Below are 23,390 nucleotides of genomic sequence, written 5' to 3' on the forward strand. Positions count from 1 at the left end.
ACTCTCCAAGCAAGCAATTTAGCGAAAAGTAGAAATGAGAGAAATATTAAAATAAATGTCTACATATTCTTGTGAAATGAGTGCTAAAGCGATACAACAAAAAAGTAAATGTAAAATTAAAATAAAGAAGTAAGAAGCATGGATGTGAAGGGGGAACAAAAAACCTTCTTAACAACCATTGTTACAGTGAAATCTGTCCCCCGATATGGGAGGAGTAGTTGACGTTTGACAGCCAGCTCACTGTCGGAGCCTTTACAAAATAGCTAAAATGTAACATAACTTTAATTTAAAAACCTTTTTAAGAGCTGACAATACGATACACTAACCGATTACATTACACTAGGTTCATCGCTGACCATTGATGCTGTCCTCTGATAAATATTGTTCCTGCCAAGGCTACGAACGACAACAATTTTGCGCGAGCGTAGCCTCCTGTCAAGTTAGCCTCCCGTAAAGCTAGCCAGTTAGCTTAGCTTGTTTGCCACCGTAGCAAGCTAGTTAGCTAACTACACTGCCCAAGCCGCCAGCTATTTTTAGTGCCATAGCCACACAAAGGCGTAGCCCCTTCACGACCTGTGAATTTATTGTCTCCCATGTTCTCTTTAAGTTAATAATTTGTACAAAATGTCAACGACATCATTGGATAAGGAATTGCAGGAGCGCTTGAGAGAGGCGTCTGCAATTGGAGACATCGACGAGGTACGGCTTTTAGTGGAAAGTGGAGTGAATGTCAACTCTCAAAATGAAATAAACGGATGGTAAGTGTGTGTAATACAAATATATAAACATGTTAATGTTAAATGCCACTTGATAAGTAACAAGTAAGATGGTTATTGTCCATTGTTAATGATGAAATGCTGACTGCGCGAAAAAAACAACGTGCTCGAACCCTGCACTGGCAATTAGCATTTGCAGCATGTAAGGTTTGCATGTTGGTATAAAAATGCAATGTGTGTTGTCTATTTAGGCCTGTTTGTTTACTGTCCCGCTTGCCATGTATTGCCATTGATGCTATGTATACTGTGTGCGCTCTGAAATATAACTGGCAGTAGAATGCATAATAACGAAATGTTGTCTAAGTGTAAATTTGGAAAGCAAGAGTTTTACCTTGGTTAAACACGGCACTATGTAATCTGTAACTGATTATCTTTTTAAACAATCTTTAAAATAATGAATATGTCTCTTATTCAGGACATGTTTGCATTGGGCATGCAAAAGAAACCACAAAGCGGTTGTGTCGTACCTGTTGAGCTCTGGAGCTGACCAGGAGATCCTCACGCCAAAGATGAGCTGGCTGTCCAGTTAACTCTAAACCTGAACTTAGAAGACTGTTAGGAGGTAAAATGACCTATTACCGCATCACCTGTTATTACGTATTTGTGATACAGAGTTTAAAATGTACATCTGTCTGGTGTTGTGGTGTTTTGGGTCATTTATCTGCATTCACTAGCGGTGTAACTACACACAATTACATTCTTTATACTATAGATTCTTACTAAACCATTCAGCACGAGCCCCTTGGTTCAATCCATCTTGTCACCCCGAGTACAAGAAATCTTATTTCAAAACAACAACACTGCAAGTGGTTCTGGTTAAGCGACTAAAGCCTATGTGTATGTAAATCAAAATTCTAATCTGATTGGACATATGTCAAACTATCCTTTTATAAGGTGCAAGTAATGGAACTAGGCCAGTGGAATTATTTGGGATCGATGAAGATGAATTGGAAGATCCTTCATTATCAAGGCAGGGTATTTATTTTATTTACATTTCCTGAAGTACACACTTCACAGTCAGTTAATTATCCTTTCTTTCTCCAGCTACCAATGACGCAAAGCTGTTGTTTTCTCTCTTTGCTCACCTCCTTGCTCTCAGACTCGGAGCAACCCTTGTGCGTTGTCATAGCAACTTTATTTATACAGATTTGAGCTAGAAACACAATCTTTACCAAGTTTTTAATTCCTTTATTGATAGTGTGTAAGCAATTTTAACACTATATAACTACTTCAGATGTGGATATTAGCATTACTTGACTTAATAAACATCTGAGAAGACCGCTATAATGAGTGTAGAAAATACATTAATTGCTTTAAATTGCTAGATAGGCGTAGTCCCTTTAAACATGTTGTACACAGTTTTTGAGGGTCAATCAGGTTTAAGTATGTAACAGACTTCTTTAACAAATGTTATGTAGCTTGATAACTTATTATATCTTCAAAATGCATTTTAAAAAAAATACATATGTATTTTTTCAAAGTGTATCATAGATATGTGTGGGATTATGCAGTATCTTGCCAGTATTCAAAGAGAAAAGCCAATTCAGCTGCCAACATTTCCCGGTAATTCATGCCACCAGAGCAAGACAGAACACAAAGAACCGCTACCACATCGTCTGTTGTTTTTATTTAAGCAGCCCTTTCCATCGTATTCTGACACTGGGGCAAAGATTTTAGTTGTTGCAGTGGGATGGCAGTACGTTCATGCCACTAGTAGCCTGTTCCATCTCATGTTATGCTCTGTCGGGTTGAGGTCTGCACAGGACAGTCAGTGTTTTTCCACTCCTCACTTGTCCAGTGTTAGTGTTCACGTGCCGACTGGAGTGCCTTTTCTTGTATTTGGGTGATGTATTGGAACCTGGTGCTATGGTCTGCTGCACTAGGCCATCTTGACAAGGACCAAGTTGTGCTTTTCATGGTGTCGCTCTGCACTTTATTGTGACACTGAGCTGTTATTTGGCTGCTTGTGACTCATCTTTCATGAACCTGGTCATTTTGCTCATACCTCTCCATCAAAAATCTTTTAAAAAGACTGTATTTCCTTTTTGGTTCATTATCATTAAGGGAGTCACACCCTCTTGTCTTGTTATGTTTAGACTTATCTTTTATTTTATTTTTGAATTTCAGACAAAACACTACCTCCCAAAAAGCTAAAAGATTGTTTAATTGCTAAATAGATGATGTAATGTAGCTTTACAGAGGCATCCCAGGGGGTGAAGAGGTCCAAGGTGCTCGTTTGTAGGACCTAGACAAAGCTCACACGCGTTTCAGCCACGTGAATAACCCTGTTGGTACAGATGCCTGTGAGGAAAGACTGCCACTTAATTGGGTGATCTTTTTGATCTCTTAAGGGGATTTCTTTTCAATTTCCCATCCCAGTGGATTTTTTCCAAAATATTTCTTAAAACTAAGTTATGTATGTGATATTGCACCAATCACACTCTTTACAAGACTTCATATTGAAACACAAACTGAAAACTTATTAAATTTGGTCTGTATTGGTTTCCTGTCACCTTCATAACTTACAATAGGATAGCTATTACCCGCTTAACAAAATCTCAACTTTTTGCTGGACCACTCTAAGCGAAAGCGGCCAAGAAGAGAGAATGTCTCACTGAGTGAGCCAGTGACTGACTACCCCATGTTAAGTATTGTAGTGGTTAGAGAAGTGGACTTGTGAACTATAGGTCCGAGTCGTATCTCCTCGCAGGCGAAGCGAAGTACGCATTATGAATTATTCTGTATAAACGAAACTTTGCTGGCTAAAACGTCCCCGGTGACTACATTATAATAAACCTGAAATAAAACAGTTTACGTTTATAGTGCGAGGGTTTCTGGTGGATTTTCGAAGTACGCATCCATGTATGCATTTTGGGTCAGGATACACAAAAACATTTGTTGGCTACAACATAGGCTACAGTAGTTACGTTACAGTGAGCTTTAACTGAAACTATACTAGTAGGTACTCGTAAGCCTATTACTGGCTAATAAGCTGTTAAAACGGACAGTGGCAAAAGCAATACATTTCATAGACGCAATGGTGGAGATAAACTTAATAAGAAACGTAAGTCTGTTTAACACAATCCTCAATGCAGTCTGGCGACTGCTGAAACGTTGTAATTGCCGTGGCGTTAGTGATTAAAGACAGTGCCTCTCATGTGGTAGACCTAAGTTCGAATCTATTGAGAGCAACAACATTTATTTCTGGTAGATTCCACGATTCTCTCGTCTTGAGAAAATTGATGAAAAAGTTAGTTATCGTCTCCTTTATTGATAGTTATCAATGTCATTCACGAAAGGCCAACTAACTATTAAAACAGCCAGTGGTAAAAGAGGATTTGTTCATGATAGACACAAGAGGCTATACTGACACCTGGCCAATGTACATCTCTGTGGTGTAGTGGTTAACAACACAGCCTTTCATGTGGGCGACTCTGGTTCAAATCTTGAGGTGACACTTTATATTGCAGGCCTGCTGAACTAGGCTTGCCTGGTTTCTTGTTTTTATATTTCTGTTATTAAAGTTTTTGTTCTGTTTCTTTAACTTCTGATTATAAGGAAATTCCATTTCACCTGCTGGTATTTGGGTAATGTTCTGTGGTAAGGTCTCTTACCCTGGACCTGGTATAGTTTGGTATTCACAGCACGCTCTGACCATGATTTTTTTTTCCCAGTTGAGGAAGAGGATGTGCCTGAAATCAAGGAGCCTGAGTTGCCAATCATCCCAAACTATCTGTCCAACCCTCCGTTCATGTACAGCAAGATGGACAACAAGGCTGAGCTCATACTGGCACAATTGACCCAAAATGGCAACGGAGACCACTCTGACGACCCACACAGCGACCCAGCTTCCCTATCACCCAGCCACGAGAAACAGCAAACCCAGCAACCGCAGAGTCTGCTCTCTGACACGCCGAGCCCCAGGGAGGGGCTTTCATTCCGGTTGCGAGCAGAACGGTGCGTTGCCAAGCCCCGCCTCGTCCACACCGTTAAATGGTGGCCTTCCCATGGACCTGTCCATGGAGCCCCATCTGGTCAACCACGGGGACTACACCCACTCGGTGGGCCGGAGCGGGCCTGTGTGCTCCCCACCCCTGGCCTCCCCCAGCCCAAGCAACGGCAGCAGCGGCAGCCAGGCCCAAGTGGCCAACGCCAACCCCTCCATGACCCGGCAGCAGTCCGTCCCGCAGCAGCTCAACTGTGGCCAGGGGGCCGGGGGAAACGTGGCCGCCTTCCAGCCCTTCTTCTTCACCAGCACGTTCCCTGTCAACGTGCAAGGTGAGACCGGTTGCCATGACATCCTTTGATGTCCTTTGATGATGTTGTGCTGTTAATGGTGTTAATGGTGTTTGTGTGTGATCTGTTAATGTTGTGTGTTTGTGTCTGATCTTGTGGTGTTCGATCAAGCATCAATTGAAGTCACCCTCTGAAGATCCCTTTGACCTTACTTGCATGCTCATCCTGTTTTATGGCCCACTTTGCTCGTTCAGACGTACATTCTGTTTAGTTCTTCTACGCTGAAACTCACACCCTGAACTAGTGAACTAGCTAGCTTTTGCTCATTGGTGTTTCTGTGTTGGTCCAGAGCTGGTCCTAAAGGTGCGTATTCAGAACCCCAATGCACGGGAGAACGACTTCATAGAGGTGGAGTTGGACCGCCAGGAGCTGACCTACCGATCGCTGCTCCGGGTTTGCTGCCGTGAGCTGGACATCAGTGCTGAACATGTGGAGAAGATCCGTAAACTGCCCAACACCATGCTCAGAAAGGTATTGGAGTGGGAGGGTAACAAACTGCCCAACACCATGCTCAGAAAGGTATTGGAATGGGAGGGTAACAAACTGCCCAACACCATGCTCAGAAAGGCATTGGAATGGGAGGGTAACAAACTGCCCAACACCATGCTCAGAAAGGCATTGGAATGGGAGGGTAACAAACTGCCCAACACCATGCTCAGAAAGGCATTGGAGTGGGAGGGTAACAAACTGCCCAACACCATGCTCAGAAAGGTATTGGAATGGGAGGGTAACAAACTGCCCAACACCATGCTCAGAAAGGTATTGGAGTGGGAGGGTAACAAACTGCCCAACACCATGCTCAGAAAGGCATTGGAGTGGGAGGGTAACAAACTGCCCAACACCATGCTCAGAAAGGCATTGGAGTGGGAGGGTAACAAACTGCCCAACACCATGCTCAGAAAGGCATTGGAGTGGGAGGGTAACAAACTGCCCAACACCATGCTCAGAAAGGCATTGGAGTGGGAGGGTTACAAACTGCCCAACACCATGCTCAGAAAGGTATTGGAATGGGAGGGTAACAAACTGCCCAACACCATGCTCAGAAAGGTATTGGAGTGGGAGGGTAACAAACTAGGTCACGGGCAGGTACCTGTAATGAATTGTGCAGGAACTCTCTAGACACACTTCATGGTCCCCACAGTGCTGTGTGGTTAGAAACCCTGATGATGGCAGCTTGCTGATGATAGGGGGGTGACCCATTATAACCCTTTCAGAAAATATATATATATATATATATATATATAATTTTTTTTTACAGCAAGAAGGCTGCTACAGTTTCTTATGAGGTAGACAACACACTGTGTAGAAACTGAACTGTACACTTTCACAAGGGATTCGATGATATGTAATGTTGGCAGGGTTATTAATGTTAGCTACTCTGTGTTCCTTGGCTCTTGGCATGCGTGGTGGATATGACAAGAACCCGTCCGGCCTGGTTCTGAAAAGAGCCGTGGTCAGGTTATCTAAGCCCAGAACCATTGCTGACTAACACCGTCAGCCACAAAACACATGTTCACATCTATCCCCGTGCTTGTGCGAGTTATGTGCATTTTCTAATCCCTGCGGTCGATATACCGCGTGGCCGGCAGGAATGTGTTGAACTGAACCAGATGTGACTTACCTTCCAGGACAAGGATGTGGCTCGGCTGCAGGACTTCCAGGAGTTGGAGCTGGTCCTGGAGAAGGCCGAGGGCCTGTCGCTCCTTTCTGGGGCCGGAGGACTCACCGACAGGCCCTGCTACAACATGAAGGCCTCCAGACTCACCTACTAGAATCCCACGGCTGGAGACGAGACTAACGAACACACCCAGGCCGACACCGATGTCCGCGTGGACCCTGCCTAGCGCTTCACTAGCTACTTTTCTTGTTAGTCCGTTTTGCTTTAATTATGATTCAGCGATCTGCCAGCGTTATTTGGTTTTGTTTCAGAATTCTGTTGTGTTAGCTTTGTAACGTCATCCTCCTCGTCCTCGCCTCGCCCCCCTGATAGTCTGTACCCAAGCAGTGACAGATGACACATCAGTCATGTCCTGAAGGACTCATCCTCTGGCCCAATCCCTCCCCCCTCTGTAGTCTGTGTTGTGTTAGGCTGTTGAGGGACAGTGACAGTCTTCCTAGATGGCTTACTGTGTGTACTGTACGTGGATTCTGCTCCCTTTGTTACTGGGCATTAACCGTACATGGACTTGGCTCGTGGAAGAAGAGCTGTTTGATTTGGGTTGATTATATTTGAATATCTCTTCCTGATGTAGGCCTAAAACCGTGGTGGTTTAGTACAATGTTGCAGCACGGCTGACTTGCTCAGAGCAACAAGCAGTACTGATGCTGCCGGTGACTGCTGCTGTTCCAGCTGGCATTCACACTCATGCTGCACACAGACAAACCAACACTAGTGATATTTTCCTTGAGTTTTTCTACATGTTGTCACACTAACTTTGTTTTGTGTGTGGATGCCTGATGGAGTTATTTCTAGATGTGTTGCTTTGCGCTGTCTTTTGCCACTTGAAGTTAGTGATATTTATTTGGGACTTCAAGTTTCATCCATGTTGGTAAGACAATGGCTCTGTTTCTTAAAGAACTATCTTTGTTAGGTAGAAGATAATGGCCTTCTAACAGATGCCATGTTAGTCACCTGCACATACCTGATCTGGAATTCAATCAAACAAGCTATGTGGAAACATGTATAATTGCTAGTGCTCTATGACAAATTCATACTTTTAATTTGACTTAGTTTGCTGCAGCAAAACACAACTAATTTACATCATTATGTATTTGGTTTTGGGGCAGTACTTAGATTTTCTATTATTTGGTTCTGTTTGGTTTGTGTGAGATACAATTTAACAGTTGTTGGGAATAGAAGTCGACAGGCATTTTGAACTGTGAATTTATTTTGTTAGACCATTCTTATAGATTTTAAGCAGAAACCACTTGGTGGAAAGTAAAATGATATTCCAATCAGAAATTGTCTCCCCTGAAATGGGTTTCTTAAACAGTTTCTGATTTACTTAATTATGTATTCTGTGATTAGATAGAAACCAAATACAAACTTAGCCAGCAAAATAGTCAGGTTGTTTCACAAAGTCATAATTATTCTGTTTCTGAATCGCTTTATAAAGTCGTTTTTTGTTTTTTCGAAACTGAGTAATGTAGCAATGAACAGATTGAAAGAATTGTTGACAATTTAATACATTTTGAAATATAGAGGTTACGTTTGAAAGCTTCCAGTACAATTTTCTCGATCCATTCTGTCTAAGCGGTTGGTTCAGATATATAGTGTATTTTTAGAAATACATTCATATTGTTCCACAGAGAATGTTTAAACATGTAACCTACATAACATGTAAGCTTGTCAGACATTTTCTTGAGGGTCCCTTAGGTTTAACATACTGACATTTTACTTTAGTCAAGTCATGGGCTGTTTTTTTTTTTTTGTTTTTTCTTTAAGAATTACAATCCATAAACAATATTGCACATTAGTGTTGAATCGGTATGGGTGCATTGATTGAAAATGCCTAAAATCCTTGTGACAAACACATCCCAAGACTAAGTCATTAACTAACAGGTCCCATGCTGGTTATTTTCCATTTAACAGTACAGTAAGTGCACTGCTACTGATGTTGTCAACAATCAACCATCGGTTACTCTGAAGTCCTTAATACTTTGTGTCAGCCTTATGTTTAAGCTCTAGCTGTCTTAGTATGTTTTACAATTATATATTTATTAGTTTAACTTTTTTAATGAACATTTTACTTAGGTTGTATCAATGCTAGAAGTATGGAAGAGTTTATCAGAGGGGTTGAATGTGAAGGCAGACTGCAGCTAGGAATGGAAGTATTTATCCACAGACCTTTTGCTGGTGAGAACAGGTTCCGTGTTTGCAAATGAAAGACCAACTTGAAAGTGTCAAACGGACTATCAACTGCAATTATTTACTGTTCCTAACTATATTGGTTGCTTTATAAGTGATGTTTTGCCACGATAGTGAGGGCTGCTTGTTTGTAGAAGCTGGACAATAATGTTTGGGAAGACTCTGGACATTTTGGGCCCAATGAATGATTGAATGAATGAATGCCAGTACCAGTTTTCTAGACCTTGAGTCTTCTAGAGATTGGTCTGGATTTGTTAATGGTTCTGTGCTAATGGATGACTAATGTTGTACTGATTGATTGCTCATGTTCTAGAGAAAGAATACAGTCTGACTTGACCTATGCATTTAGAGTGATATTTTTATATGTCATCTGTACCTCCTTATAGGCACTGTTTAACATGTTTGATTCCGAAGACCTATACCTGTTCTTTGATAAAGCATGGTGGATAACTTGATCAATCTTTCCTTTTTCTGAAGTTGGTTGTTTTATATATAAAACATCTCTCTTGCTCTGTATCTCTCTTGCTCTGTATCTCTCGCTCTGTATCTCTCTCGCTCTGTATCTCTCTCGCTCTGTATCTCTCTCGCTCTGTATCTCTCTCGCTCTGTATCTCTCTCGCTCTGTATCTCTCTCGCTCTGTATCTCTCTCGCTCGCTCTCTATATTCAGATATATGGCAGAGAGCTGTACTCCACTAGAGGGGGTAGATAAGTCAGTGTTGACATGAATCAACCTGGTTGAAAACAGCTTGTCTCCCCAAAGTATATAATTTGTAATGAAACATGCTTAACCTACGTCCAAAATAATGATTATATGAAGTTTGCGAGTCAGTTTATTACAAAAGGATATGTTGTTGATACTTCTGAAGGCATGAGAAGAACAGCAGTCTGTCCTCAGGTGAAAGTAGAAAACCCTACAGAAGCAAAAAAAGATATGTTCCCACATCTCAATTTTGGAGCCAAGAAATCTAAAATATTTTTTTCTGCCTGGTCAAATGTTCCAAACGTGTTCAGTTCTATCCAGTCCATTGACAGTGACATCCAAGGGAATTGTCTCCTTCCTTTCCGCGGTTCTGCGTGTGTAGACCTTTACTCATCTCCCTAGTCTCACTAGTGACATCTTGAGGATGCGTGGGTTATTGATAGGGAGCCTGAACACAACATTCTTCCTCTAGTACATGTGGTAGTGGGGCCTGAAATTATACCACAGCTCAAGTCTTATAACAAAAGGCTGTAACTGGACAACCCCACGTGACTGGCAAAAATCCTTTAGGTGACAGAAGCAGATTTCATCTTGAATGGCTTTCCCTGATGCTGCCTTTCACAGCTGTGTTCAGCCTGTAAACACGCTTGACCTGCATTTGCACACACTGTACCCCTTCTGGTAAAGTGTTGAAATGTACTATAAAAGCCAGTTTGCAAGAGTGCAAGAGTGTTATGTTCTCTTCCTAAATTAAAGAACACAAACAGTTCGTAGACTATCGTCATACCATCCCCAAATATGTACGAAGGAGTGCAAGCTTGTTGAAAAAGAAAGGAAAATATTTTTCATATGGTCAACAGATGTTTTAAGGCCTGGTCCACTGACACAGGAGCAAGGCATTGCATAATACCAGCCAGCTAAAATGTGACTCTTAACCAAGTGGTATCTGTGCCTGTGGTATGTGTGCGCATGTGTGTTGTGAGTTTTGAATTACTCTTTAATTCCCACAAAATATTTAATTTGAAGAGATTTTAAAGTGGTATTTGACTTGGAATAATTTTATTAAATTTGATTATATACATATGGCAGATGTCTTACTACCGAAATGTTTATTTCGGTGACCAATAATGTGTAAAAGCATATAGTGAATCACTCTCCTTTAACAAATGTAAAATAATTACCCTGGTCTGTTTATACCTTTACTGTTGTAGGTTTGTAATTTCTTATTCACTTTAAAACAATTTCAAAAGATGTCAAACAAACTCTGGAATTGAGAGGAACACTGTTGTCATGACTATATACAGTGGGGAGAACAAGTATTTGATACACTGCCGATTTTGCAGGTTTTCCCACTTACAAAGCATGTAGAAGTCTGTAATTCTTTATCATAGCTACTCTTAAACTGTGAGTGAATGAATCTAAAACAAAAATCCCCAAAATCACATTGTATGATTTTTAAGTAATTAATTTGCATTTAATTAATTTGCAAGTATTTGATACATCAGAAAAGCAGAACTTAATATTTGGTACAGAAACCTTTGTTTGCAGTTACAGAGATCATACGTTTCATGTAGTTCTTGACCAGGTTTGCACACTGCAGCAGGGATGTTGGAGCACTCCTCCATACAGACCTTCTCCAGATCCATGAGGTTTTGGGGCTGTTGCTGGGCAATATGGACTTTCAGCTCCCTCCAAAGATTTTCTATTGGGTTCAGGTCTGGAGACTGGCCAGACCACTCCAGGACCTTGAGATTCTTCTTACGGAGCCAATCCTTAGTTGCCCTAGCTGTGTGTTTCGGGTCGTTGTCATGCTGGAAGACCAAGCCACAACCAATCTTCAATGCTCTTACTGAGGGAAGGAGGTTGTTGGCCAAGATCTCGAGATACATGGCCCCATCCATCCTCCCCTCAATACGGTGCGGTCGTCCTGTCCCCTTTGCAGAAAAGCATCCCCAAAGAATAATGTTTCCACCTCCATGCTTCACGTTTGGGATGTTGTTCTTGGTGTTGTACTCATCCTTCTTCTTCCTCCAAACACGGCAAGTGGAGTTTAGACCAAAAAGCTCTATTTTTGTCTCATCAGACCACATGACCTTCTCCCATTCCTCCTCTGGATCATCCAGATGGTCATTGGCAAACTTCAGACAGGCCTGGACATGCGCTGGCTTGAGCAGGGGGACCTTGCGTGTGCTGCAGGATTTTAATCCATGATGGCGTAGTGTTTAACGAATGGTTTTCTTTGAGACTGTGGTCCCCGCTCTCTTCAGGTCATTGACCAGGTCCTGCCGTGTAGTTTCCTTGGCTGATCTCTCACCTTCCTCATGATCATTGATGCCCCACGAGGTAAGATCTTGCATGGAGTCCCAGACCGAGGGAGATTGACCGTCATCTTGAACTTCTTCCATTTTCTAATAATTGCGCCAACAGTTGTTGCCTTCTCACCAAGCTGCTTGCCTATTGTCCTGTAGCCCATCCCAGCCTTGTGCAGGTCTACAATTTTATCCCTGATGTCCTTACACAGCTCTCCGGTCTTGGCCATTGTGGAGAGGTTGGAGTCTGTTTAATTGTGTGTGTGGACAGGTGTCTTTTATACAGTTAACGAGTTCAAACAGGTGCAGTTAATACAGGTAATGAATGGAGAACAGGAGAGCTTCTTAAAGAAAAACTAACAGGTCTGTGAAAGACGGAATTCTTACTGGTTGGTAGGTGATCAAAATCTTATGTCATGCAATAAATGCTAATTAATTATTTAAAAATCACTACAATGTGATTTTCTGGATTTTTGCACCTGCAAAATCGGCAGTGTATCAAATACTTGTTCTCCCCACTGTATATCTGCTTGTAACCAACATTACAGTAAAAAGAGATGAGTGAGATTGAGGTTGTGTAAGGAAGTCCAGGTCCGTAACCTCATGAACAAGACTTTCCAATGCTGCAATAAATAATATAATTTCTCTCTCCCTTGACAAACGGGTATGCGATAATTATTACAACCACTATACGAAACAGCCGATTTCTAACACGATGGTGCCGTAACCCGGATGGATATGTTTTAACGAACTTCGGTTGGAGAGCTTAGGGGCTCGATTTGCAATCCCGAGGAAGAAGTTGTTTTTCCCGGTTACTGGTTGCTGAAAACAACTGAACAGTGAGTCGTAAAACTACGCCATATAACGAACTGTCAAGATTGCAAAAAGCGTTAGTTTGTCAAACAAACCCTATGACGACCCGACTAGGCCGTGATTTTTATTGCGTGGAATCTGTCTGCGGGTGCGGACAGTCCGTCTCAATATGGTGGGGCGTTGACCGGTGTGTTTCAGTGCTGAACTGTATTTAGTGGGGCGTTGACCGGTGTATTTCAGTGCTGAACTGTATTTCGTGTCACCATAGTATGATGACACTGCATTTTCCTTTTGAGGATTAGTGTGTGATATTGTATTTTTCGGCGATTATACAGTGACTTGTACAAGTAAAAATATAATGCCGTCCAGTTGTACAAATACAACAAGAGGACTGCAGCCTCTGACGTGCATGATGCATTCATGTTTAAAAATCATGGCGCGAATAGGATACCATCAAGAACGAAAAGGATCATTAACAATGATGCCTGGTATCGAAATGGATAGAAAGAAAATTAACGTTTTCTGGCTAATCAAGATGGATTCTGAGGAAGTTGTATATGGACAGATGGAGAGTGTGGTACAGACGAAGAGAGAAGACAGAGGAAAGTTAAGATGGCCGAGAAAGGACAACAGTCGAAAGGCGGGGAAAGGAGACCATCATAATGGACGAAGATTCATTCTGTTTGACCACCTGGCTGACCGACAGTAGTCTCAAGATGGAGTCTCTTATGGGATCCTGGAATTATGGACGATACTAGAAACTGACATGAGCTTTTATAATCATTGATTTAGAGTTCTCTAATGTTTATTTCCTAAAATGTATCCTACCTAACCATTAGATGAAGCTGGAACTTATCAAGGAAACCTGATCACCTTCCTTGGTAAAAACCAAGCTTATTTAATTGAATATTACATGTAGTTTGAGAAGCACTTGAATGTTATATAGCATGTTTTAATAGGCATTCGAAATAGCCTGTTTTGTTCTGTCATGCTTGAACATGTTTTAATATGTATTCAAGAAATAACCTGTTTTGTTGTGCTTTGTCGTGTACTTATGTAATTGTGAGTCAAACATATTTATTGCGTTGATGATAATGTTTAAAACCGTAAGGCCTCAAGGGGGGTCTCACGACAATGTAGGTAGGCCTTAATCAAGGCCCACCACGTGGTACCCGACTGTTGCCTGCTGAGCTGTTCGCTAGCACAAGTGGGTACGTCTGAAACCTATGATGAATTAGAATTTGGTACAATGATTTTCTAATCTGGTAAAATAGTCTCATGGTTGTCTTACAAAAGGTTAATGTGTTGTGTTTTAAGGAGACAAGCTGTGTCCCATGTGGACTGAATTTGAATCCAATATAGTCATAGCCTTAAAAAAGGGTAATACAAACAAATAACCTATTTTTTAAATGCTGAATTGAGTTTGGTTACATAATATAGTTTCTCTTATTTGTATTTACCAACGATAACTGGGATAATACTTGTGTTTTTAAAACCAATTCCTGATACTCATTGATGGAGTTTAAATTATAAAATGGTAAATTGACTAATGAACAAATAGTGTATTGATGTAACAGTGTTTAAGGCCTACATTGAGTTTCCTTTGGATTACTTATTGTACCTTGATTTTAGTGACGTCATACATCTGTTTCTGTCTACATTGCCATTCTTAAGAGTTTTCTCAATTTCCACCATAATGTTGAGTTGTTGTGTGTGTGTGTGTGTGTGTGTGTATATAATGATAAGCAAATTTTTACATACTGCAAAAATATTAGATGGGTTGGACACCAAATGAAAATCTTCAGTTAACGAAGGATGTCGGCTAAATTGATAGGATAGTCTGAGGACCATAAACAAACATTTGGCCTTTTTAATGGCTCACCATAAATGGGTGGAGCTCAGAGCTTCAGAAAGGGGGGCAGATCCACTGGGATGGCCTCTACCAACCTTTCCCATTAAATCAGAGTAGCCTATTACTAAGGGTTAAATTCGAGTGTTCAGTCTGGTCTCATCTGTGGTAATTTTATCAACACAAGCATATTCAGTTTTGGGATAACAAACATTAAGTGAAAGCTAAATATATTTTCCTCTCATTAGCTTTAATGTTGAAATGTATGATTTTGAAACCAACTGAAGTGAGGGTTGAGACCTAATGTCATCCCCCATTTTTTTCTGATAGAACAATCAATAGAACCACAGATGTGGTCAAAGAAAATGCATAAAAGTTGTGATTTAGGGTTTGGCTGGACGCCACTATTTGGAATAAAAATGAACCTAAGTTTGTGAATTCCCTAAAATTTAGGAGGTTAATCAAGACACTTAGTGTTTTTCATGAAGTAGTTTGGCCGTTGCCTGTAAAAATGCAAAATTTGTATGTTGTAGCTATGCTAATACAATTGCTCTGGTGGTTGCAACAGGTAAACCATTGCGCATGGGCTGGGGTTTTTCACTCCTGCAATTTAGTTGCGCAGCTTATCCCCTAGGGGGCCAAACAGTTTAATTAGGCATGTCCCAGGAAACTACAGGATTTTCTAAATGAATGTTTGTATTTTTAAAATTTTCTCTTTGTTTTGATGAATGTACAGGATGCAACTCCTTATCGAATGGATTATAGATCCATCCCTACTACCAATTCTCTGTTTTTCATGTCTGTCCTGAAAAGATGGCCAGTGCGGGTTCAGGATGGCGCCTCCTGTGGCTGTATTTTTGTCATTGTTCTGCATTCACTCATGGTGTCACTTTCCATTGACTTAATGAAGTGAAGGCAGGGGGGATGTATGATATGATAATTGATCTTAAGGCTCAAGGCATATCAAATTGGTATCTATAAGGAGCTACGTATACAATTTTAGTTTTTCCTGTTTGCATAGTTATAACGGAGCATTGGCATCTGTTATGTTTTACATTTTCCATTTACAGGATGTTTTTAATTGGTTTATTTGGAGATTGTTTTGTTTGATATAAGGTCTAACATTTTAATGGTTGAATAGAATAGAACCATTTCTGATTTGGCTAAGCAAAGTCAAGAATGACAATCTTATTCCACTGCTAGTTGCTATTGGGCATTAATATAGCACAAGGAACCAAACCAGTTCTGGATGGAAAAGTTGTCTGAATAGGGTGTACGCTTCACTCTGATGATGGAACCTCTGAGATCCGCAAGTTTTCAGGACTGATCTATTGTCTTCATTGTTGGGTGTTGACGGAACCAGACCCAGTGGATGAAAGTCCGATGGACTGTTGAACCACACTAATCGTTGTTTTGTAGTTGTACTTTCAATAGATCGGGACATCACAACCCCTTTTCACTGAATGGACACAGACAACTGAGTGTGTGAGTACCAGCAACATGTTCAAGAAGGATTTCTACAACTACACTAGTTGAATCTGTTTCAAATCTTCCTGACCACTCACATGGCAGAAGGATGCCAGGGTCAGATCACTTGGCTTCACACGCCATTTCTGGATGACTCATCGGGATGAGAGGAGAATCCACCTGAGTCCTGAAGGGCTCCACATACTACAGGTCAGAGAACCACGGGCCAGTTGACTGGAAAGGTCACATGGTCCCAACACAGTGGAAGACACTGTTGTGGGGTTAATCTTGAATTAGTGAAGTGTTGGAAACTCACTTATCCATTATACACCTACACTGACTTGTTAGGACAACCAGGCAATTTGCTGGGTCCACATCACACTGACTGCAATAACTGATATTGGAACTTTCATCGCTGATGCAAGACAAAGAAAACTGAAGACAAGAACTGAAGGACACTTGATTGGACACAAACCTCTTTACTTACAATCTAAGATTTTCCTAAATTAACTGATATGGTGATTTCATATGTATGAAGGTTTGTTTCTCGCAAGACAGGTGGGAAACTCTATGATGACAATCCCAATATTGGACTTCAGAGTATTTATGATGATGCTTAGTGATCTACATTATGGTGGCTATCATGGTATGTTTGGACAGTGAATTGTTCCCTATTATAGGTGGTCCCTGTCAAAGGTAGATGTTTTCCCTATTTTAAAGGTAGAAATCTGTCACAGGTACAACAGGATATGCATAAGTCTTTTGTATGATTTTGTCGCATGGATCATGATATGGACAAGGGGTTTTTTGATTGTTTAATGGACATTGGGGACATGTTTTAATCATGATGTCATGTTGAGTCGGATTTTCTGCTGAACACCATTAACACTGATAATAACCTGTTGATGTCAATATGTTTCTTGCCCCTTTTAATCTGAGGTGGGGAGGGGTTTAATGACTGTCTTACATTGAGTTATGTGTCTGAGTGGGGTGTGTCAATTGTCTTGTTTACATTCATTTTCATTTGAGGCACAATAAGACCTGATTGGTCAGATACTCTTTTTTTGTTGTTTCGTCTTAGTCATTTGTAACATGAGTGTATGGGCCTTTTCTTTTAATTAGGAATTGAATTGTACTTGTAATGTTTTATCAAACAGTGTGAAGTGAATTATTAAGACATATGTTTATGGCATTAAAAAGGCAGTGCCTAGATCAGGTCATTGAGCCAATCCCATTTACAGTTATCATTTTATGTGTAATCTTGGTTGAATCCATTAAATCATAATGAAATACATTATCTTCCACGTTGGAAACCTGTGTTGTCTATTTTATTCAGCCTGTTTTGTGAATTTTTATCAGTGGTGCCAATAATTTTGGTGACTACCTTTTTTTCACATATTATGAGCTGTAATCAAGCAGATTTTTTAAATATATGTATTTTTCAGTGCATATTTACTTATTTGTTGTAGCACCAAATTGGCGCACCTAATTCAGTTAGTCACATGCTTGGTGATAGTTGAATAAAGCATGCCAGTTTGTGTGTGTGTGTGTGTTTTGTCTGGCTGCTGTGTGTCTGGAATCAGCTTAGGCTGCTGCTGAGGCTGGACGCGTCCCTCTCCTTTGTCTTGGTGTCAGACACCCTAATAAGATTATAAGCAGTAATAACACCTTCATTGTTGTTTTTTTACCAGGCCCCATGCCTTTTCAGCTAAAACCATGGGAAGAGCTAGAGGCTAGCGCCTCCATGGTCAGCGCTGTTAAGAGCCTTTATCGTCGTAAATGTTGGGTATGATCTCCGGAGGAACAAAGGCAGAGTGCGACATTACTCACAGGTACCCCTGGCGGCGAAGGGTTTGGACTTTCGCCTTGGACCATAGTTTTCGTGCCATTCGTGCCCTTCACTGAGGGATAATGTACAAAGCTAATGTACACAGCTACTTAGCTGTTGCACAAATGCACGTACACTGTTTGTAAACCCACAAAAAAGAAAACATTTACAAAAACATTTTACCGAATACCAGGCCCCACTAAACCTGTAAGTGGCTGTGGACTTGTATGTGATGTTGAGAAAGCAAATAAGGTTTTATTGGATTACGTCCAGTAAAAGTTGTGGGACGCAGTAAGGTTGTGGGAATGTGGTGACAGGTCATCATCCAGTTGATGGATAAAAACCATGTAATTAAATGGTGATTCTTAATTCAATGTGGGCCCAGAAGGTCTTGATACTTGCCCTACCGGAAGCATTTCTCATCCAGATTTATTTTGGTCAACACCATTAATGAGATAGTAGAACAGCTTAGGTCTGGCATAGATTACATGAATTGCATTATGGGTCTGGCAACATTACAGAACATTGCTGTTGTACATATATGTTACTTAGCTGTAGCCCATCGTTATCTAATTTGTAAGTCGCGCCCATTCACCAGGTAATAATGCTGATTTGAAGACGGGTGGTATAGTGTTGTGTTTAGTCCTCCTTTAGTCTGTTGTGGTTAACTCTGCTGTGATTGCACCAGTTTGTACTCCAAAATAGTTTTTGTCAATAAACAATGCTTCAACTTGCCTTAAAACCATGTCCCCAATAAAAGTTTCTCCCATTCTGGACAAACATCACATTTGGAAGGAAAACCATGATAGCTTGTTATTGCTGTGCTACTGCTAAACACACCTTGTGACATTGATTAGGTGGAGTATGTGACAGCTTAGATGCTGGCCTTGTCACGTCAGAAGCAACAGCCCACCCTCCCCTAAGCCCATCAAGTACTTTACGTGTATGTGGAGGCGACAGGCAGAGGAAGTCCCAAACAGGCTCAGTTCAACTGACCCAGGACTGGGACAATGTTACCCTGCCAAACACTCTGTGGAAGTCCTTGAATAAGACATCTGTGTGGGTCCTGTGTAGCTCCGATGGAAAAAACATGGCGCTTGCAATGCCAGAGGTTGTGGGGTCGATTCCCATGGGTCAGAAATGTATACATTCACTACTCTAAGTTGCTCGGGCAACATATTTTAACAGTGAAGAGATTTCATCAGTCAGACATGACTGGAGGGGTTGTTGGTAGGTGGTTGTTTTGCCTGGCTATTCTTTGCTCTGGCCAAACAATCTGCGAAACTCACTGTGTATTATTTTCTTCGCCACTGAAGGAGACTCAGTCTGGGTACCCAGAAAATGATTTCCATTCTGATTGGTCCCAGGAACCAATCAGAATGGAAATTGGGTTGGATCATTATCAGAACACGTGTGAAGTAACATTTGGAGAATTCATGTTTGGCATTGATGCTGATTGGTTTGAGATTATTCAACAGCTCATTTCTTTGTTTTATTCACACCCCTGAATTTGATGTTGCCAAAACAACTGCAATGGATTGAGAACCAGACTGAAATATTTGTAGAGAATGATGGAGCAGCGGAGGATTTTAGATTGAACCATTGGACAAGGTGGTGTTGTGTTGTCTTGGAATGAACAGTTTGTGTCAGTGGTTCTTAAATCTCTCTGGGGGACCCATCTATTCCACGTATTAGGTGTGTCCCAGGGCTAGCACACCTGAATCAACCTGTTGACTGATTATGAAGTAACTGGACTGATTATTAAGTACCTGGCTGCTTGATTTGGGTGAGCTAGTTTCAGGGATACACCTGATACAGGAAAGGGCTGTGGGTCCCCAGGAGAGGTATAAGAACCATTGGTTTGTGTTAATAGACTATAATGGGCAACTGATCCAGAATATGGCCCTATTTCAGTTTAGATCCAAATCAACCATTAACATAACGGTTGGTGCTCATGCTTTGACATAACAAAGCCACGTTCGCTCACATCTTTCATTAATCTCACATTGGCACACCCCATATTCTCCCATCTGTGAGAAAGCAGCAAAGTATTGGAGGTTTTAGAGGTTTTAGTGAACTGAAATAATTGTTCTCGATTTGACGCTAATCTATCCTTGTTTGACCTGCAGCCCTGTTATAATCCTAAAGAGTTTTAAAGCGATGTTAAATCAAAAGTCTTGGCAAATGTGTAGAATGTGCTTGGTGGCAATAGGGGAATCTAAGGTGAACTTATTAGGTTAGATTCACTATTAGGTGTAGATGGTTTCTCAGAATGAGGACACTTAACATATCACCTCATATGGACCTTAAGGGCTTGTGTTGACCAAGACAAGACATACTATACTTGTGGTTCTGTGTGTTGGTCATGATTATGTTGTGATTGTGGTCCTGGGAAGGGAAACTCACGGTGAGAAAAGTCTTCCCGGCCCTGATTCTTTTTTATCTTTGTAAGAACACTGACACTCGGAAGTTGATCACACACTAAATAATTTTGAGGTTAATTCACCAGCAAAGCGATGCTGCAGTTATATCTGACCTGCCCAACCCTATTCCTGGAGACCTACTGTCCTGTAGGTTCTCTCTTCAAAACCAGTTGTGACTAACCCTGTTAAGCAATTAATCTGGCTAATTATTAGAATCAAGTGTGCTAAATATGAGTTGGAGAGAACTGTTCTACTGGACAGTAGATCTCCACGAACAGGGTTGTGCAGCCCTGCAGTACATAAACCATAACAACCCACTCAGAAGTGCCTCTATTATAATTCTTTCTCTTAGATGGTGCCACTCTGATCTACTTATTGTTCTCACCCCAAGAAGCAGTGCTAAAGAGCAAGACATCTCACTGCCAATTATTTCTGGTTGGGCTGAACAGGTGGGTGTCTCTCTGGGCCCCACTTGGATAAAGAATGATGGGGGCGTTTCTTCAAGTAAGCTATCTCAGTTCCTGAACTATTTCTGATTGTTTTAGTCCTAAATGCAACCAATATTTTTTAAGATAATGTCGCCACCTTATGGATATTATCATCTCAACATTTTCATATGGCAAATTTACCTGACACTCCATTTGAAAGTAATTGTGTCACCCTGAAATAAAGCATTTCATATTGTTTTTTACAAAGACAAATCCACTACACTGTGTAATGTACCCTGCTCTGCACTTGGTGTAGGATACATTTTTACATTCCCAATTCATTTATTCCATAAAGGATTTCCTTTTTCTTAGATATATCTGTCAGTCATTGAATGCTTCATTGGACAAGAAAGTGGTGAGAGTTTTTCTTGAAAGGGCAGTATGTCAAACCCAGGCTGCAACAGAACATGTGCACCAGAGGCACTGGACCTGAGCACTGGACCACCCAGGACTCAAATGATTGGACTTTTCTCAATCAAACATGACCATGTCTTATCAAGAATGGAAAGGATTGATTGGACTTCTCAATCAAATATGACCATGTCTTATTAAGAGAACAGGACTGTAACTGTTGGCTAATGTTTTGACTGTTGAAACTACATTTTGATTAATCTGGTACTTTTTGTTCTAAGGGTTTTTATATTATAATAATAGTAATTAAGTTATGCTATTTAAGGTTGTGTGTTGGGGTGTTCATATGTTCATAGGTTGGTAGGCCATAGTGAAGAGTAACCTAACATTTCAAAGATTTGCAGAGCTTATTTAACAATATGATAACATAACATGTAATAGTGAATTCACTTTTGTATTTTCTTCATGGGCTACAGTAATAAAGAGGGCAGGCTTACTGTAGCATATTGTACTTCGTTCCTGCAATTTATTGTAATTTGTAAGTAGTTATTGTAAGAAAACTATTCAGCATGCTTGACTTGTTAATGATTTGTGTGTTGTCCATCACAGAATTTTCTGAAATCCACACCACTTTCATTAACGAAACATTTGTCAACAGTAACTTGATTTGCATGGAGGAATAGCCTCAATCTAAGCATAATCCGGCTACGTTATTTTCTGCGAAGTATAATATACAGCTTTATACTGTCTAGAAGTATGAAGCTGGCTTGACATGATAACATTCTGGGATCAGGTGGTGTGCACATTTTAATACATTTTTAATTTTAATGCTATTTTCAAGACCACCAAGGCTACTTTAGCGTGAAGCTCTATGTATCCCCATTATAGAGTGTTAACCTGCCGATAGCCAGGTTAACACACTATAACTACCAGGTCTCTTGTCTTCATTGCTGTCCTACCATAGAGCATACAGTATATGCATCTCTTTTATTATCGTGGTTCCATACATTTTGGTTAGGACTCAATGGGATCGGTGAATAATAGGTGATTGTAAGAGCTGTGTGTGTGTTTTGGACACTGTGTGTAGAGGCTGCAAAGTGCTAACATAGGTCAAAGTCAAGGACTGTTGGCAGACAATACCCGGACTGAATGCAGAGACTTTCAGAATGCTTGGCAAGGGGTCCCCTGGAATTCGTTATTCAATAAGTGACATGCATTCAGTCCCTTCATTTGTTGGCTATGCTGGGAATGCTGGGGTCTCAACCTCCCTGGGGTGAGGGGTAGAGGGTGAGGCTGGGGGTGTGGGGGCATTAAACACAACATGGCTGAATGCTGTCAAGTCTGGATGTATATGTGGGGAGGCTGTATGTGAGCTCTTAGACCAAGCAGGGGCTCCGCTTGGGTGAGAAGGCTGATGAAGATTTACACTCCTCAGACTGGGTTGGACCACTATTGGAAAGATGGTATTGTAACTCCTGATGAGTGACCATCATGGACCGTTCTGTTAGGAAACCGGGCGGACAGGCTGTTGTTTTAAAAATAGACAATAATATGGTCAAAGTCTTTTATATTGGTCAAGTGCCCCAAATAAAATGTCATTCCGAACAATTAAATTATTGTGGCATGGCACATGACATCTACATAGTAATTAAGCAATATGTAAAGCAAAAATAATGACAGAAAATACAATATATATAACAATAGTGACTAGAAGCTATTTCAAGTCATTTCATGCCAATGTTCTGTCAGCGTCATGCGGGACTTACGACAGAGGATTAATGTGTTGCTAGAGTTTTCTAACTAAATCACAGAGCATATTTATCAGGGGTCCTACAGTTCCACTAGCGACCTCCAGTGTTCAATACAAACCTCTGGCCCCAGGGTGATGAAAGAACCTGGAACAGCCCTGGGTATGGTTCCATCACCAGGAGGACAAAAGCGTGATCCATTCAGTTAATTTTACAATAATAAATGTTTTGCCCATCCTGGACAGGGCCTGAAAAGGCTTGCTGCAGAGTTTTAACCATAATTTTTATTTTTCCCAGGGTGCCTTTTTGAGTGAACTTCAGAGTTACTTGTATCTGTCATGACTGTTTGATAGTGACAGAGATATGGTTGTTGCATTAATTTATGTCCATTACTGTGGCCTATATCATTAACAATCCCATGGCAATGATGATAGGAACAGCAATGTTATCTGTTATATAAGGTACTCATTTC

At 40.9% G+C, this 23,390-nt stretch overlaps 1 protein-coding gene across 1 annotated transcript; it reads left to right on the top strand.

Moving 5' to 3' along the window:
* The first annotated feature begins 205 nt into the window (after positions 1-205).
* ankrd40 (ankyrin repeat domain 40) lies at positions 206-9,395 on the top strand. Its single transcript, XM_034295134.1, is given in 6 exon segments — positions 206-758; positions 1,192-1,301; positions 4,451-4,839; positions 4,841-5,054; positions 5,362-5,543; positions 6,701-9,395. Coding segments are annotated over 6 exon segments (1,173 nt in total). The 5' UTR covers positions 206-624; the 3' UTR covers positions 6,845-9,395.
* The last annotated feature ends 13,995 nt before the right edge of the window (positions 9,396-23,390 follow it).

This window comes from Esox lucius, chromosome 11 (assembly GCF_011004845.1).
Source record: "Esox lucius isolate fEsoLuc1 chromosome 11, fEsoLuc1.pri, whole genome shotgun sequence".
Lineage (NCBI taxonomy): Eukaryota > Metazoa > Chordata > Actinopteri > Esociformes > Esocidae > Esox > Esox lucius.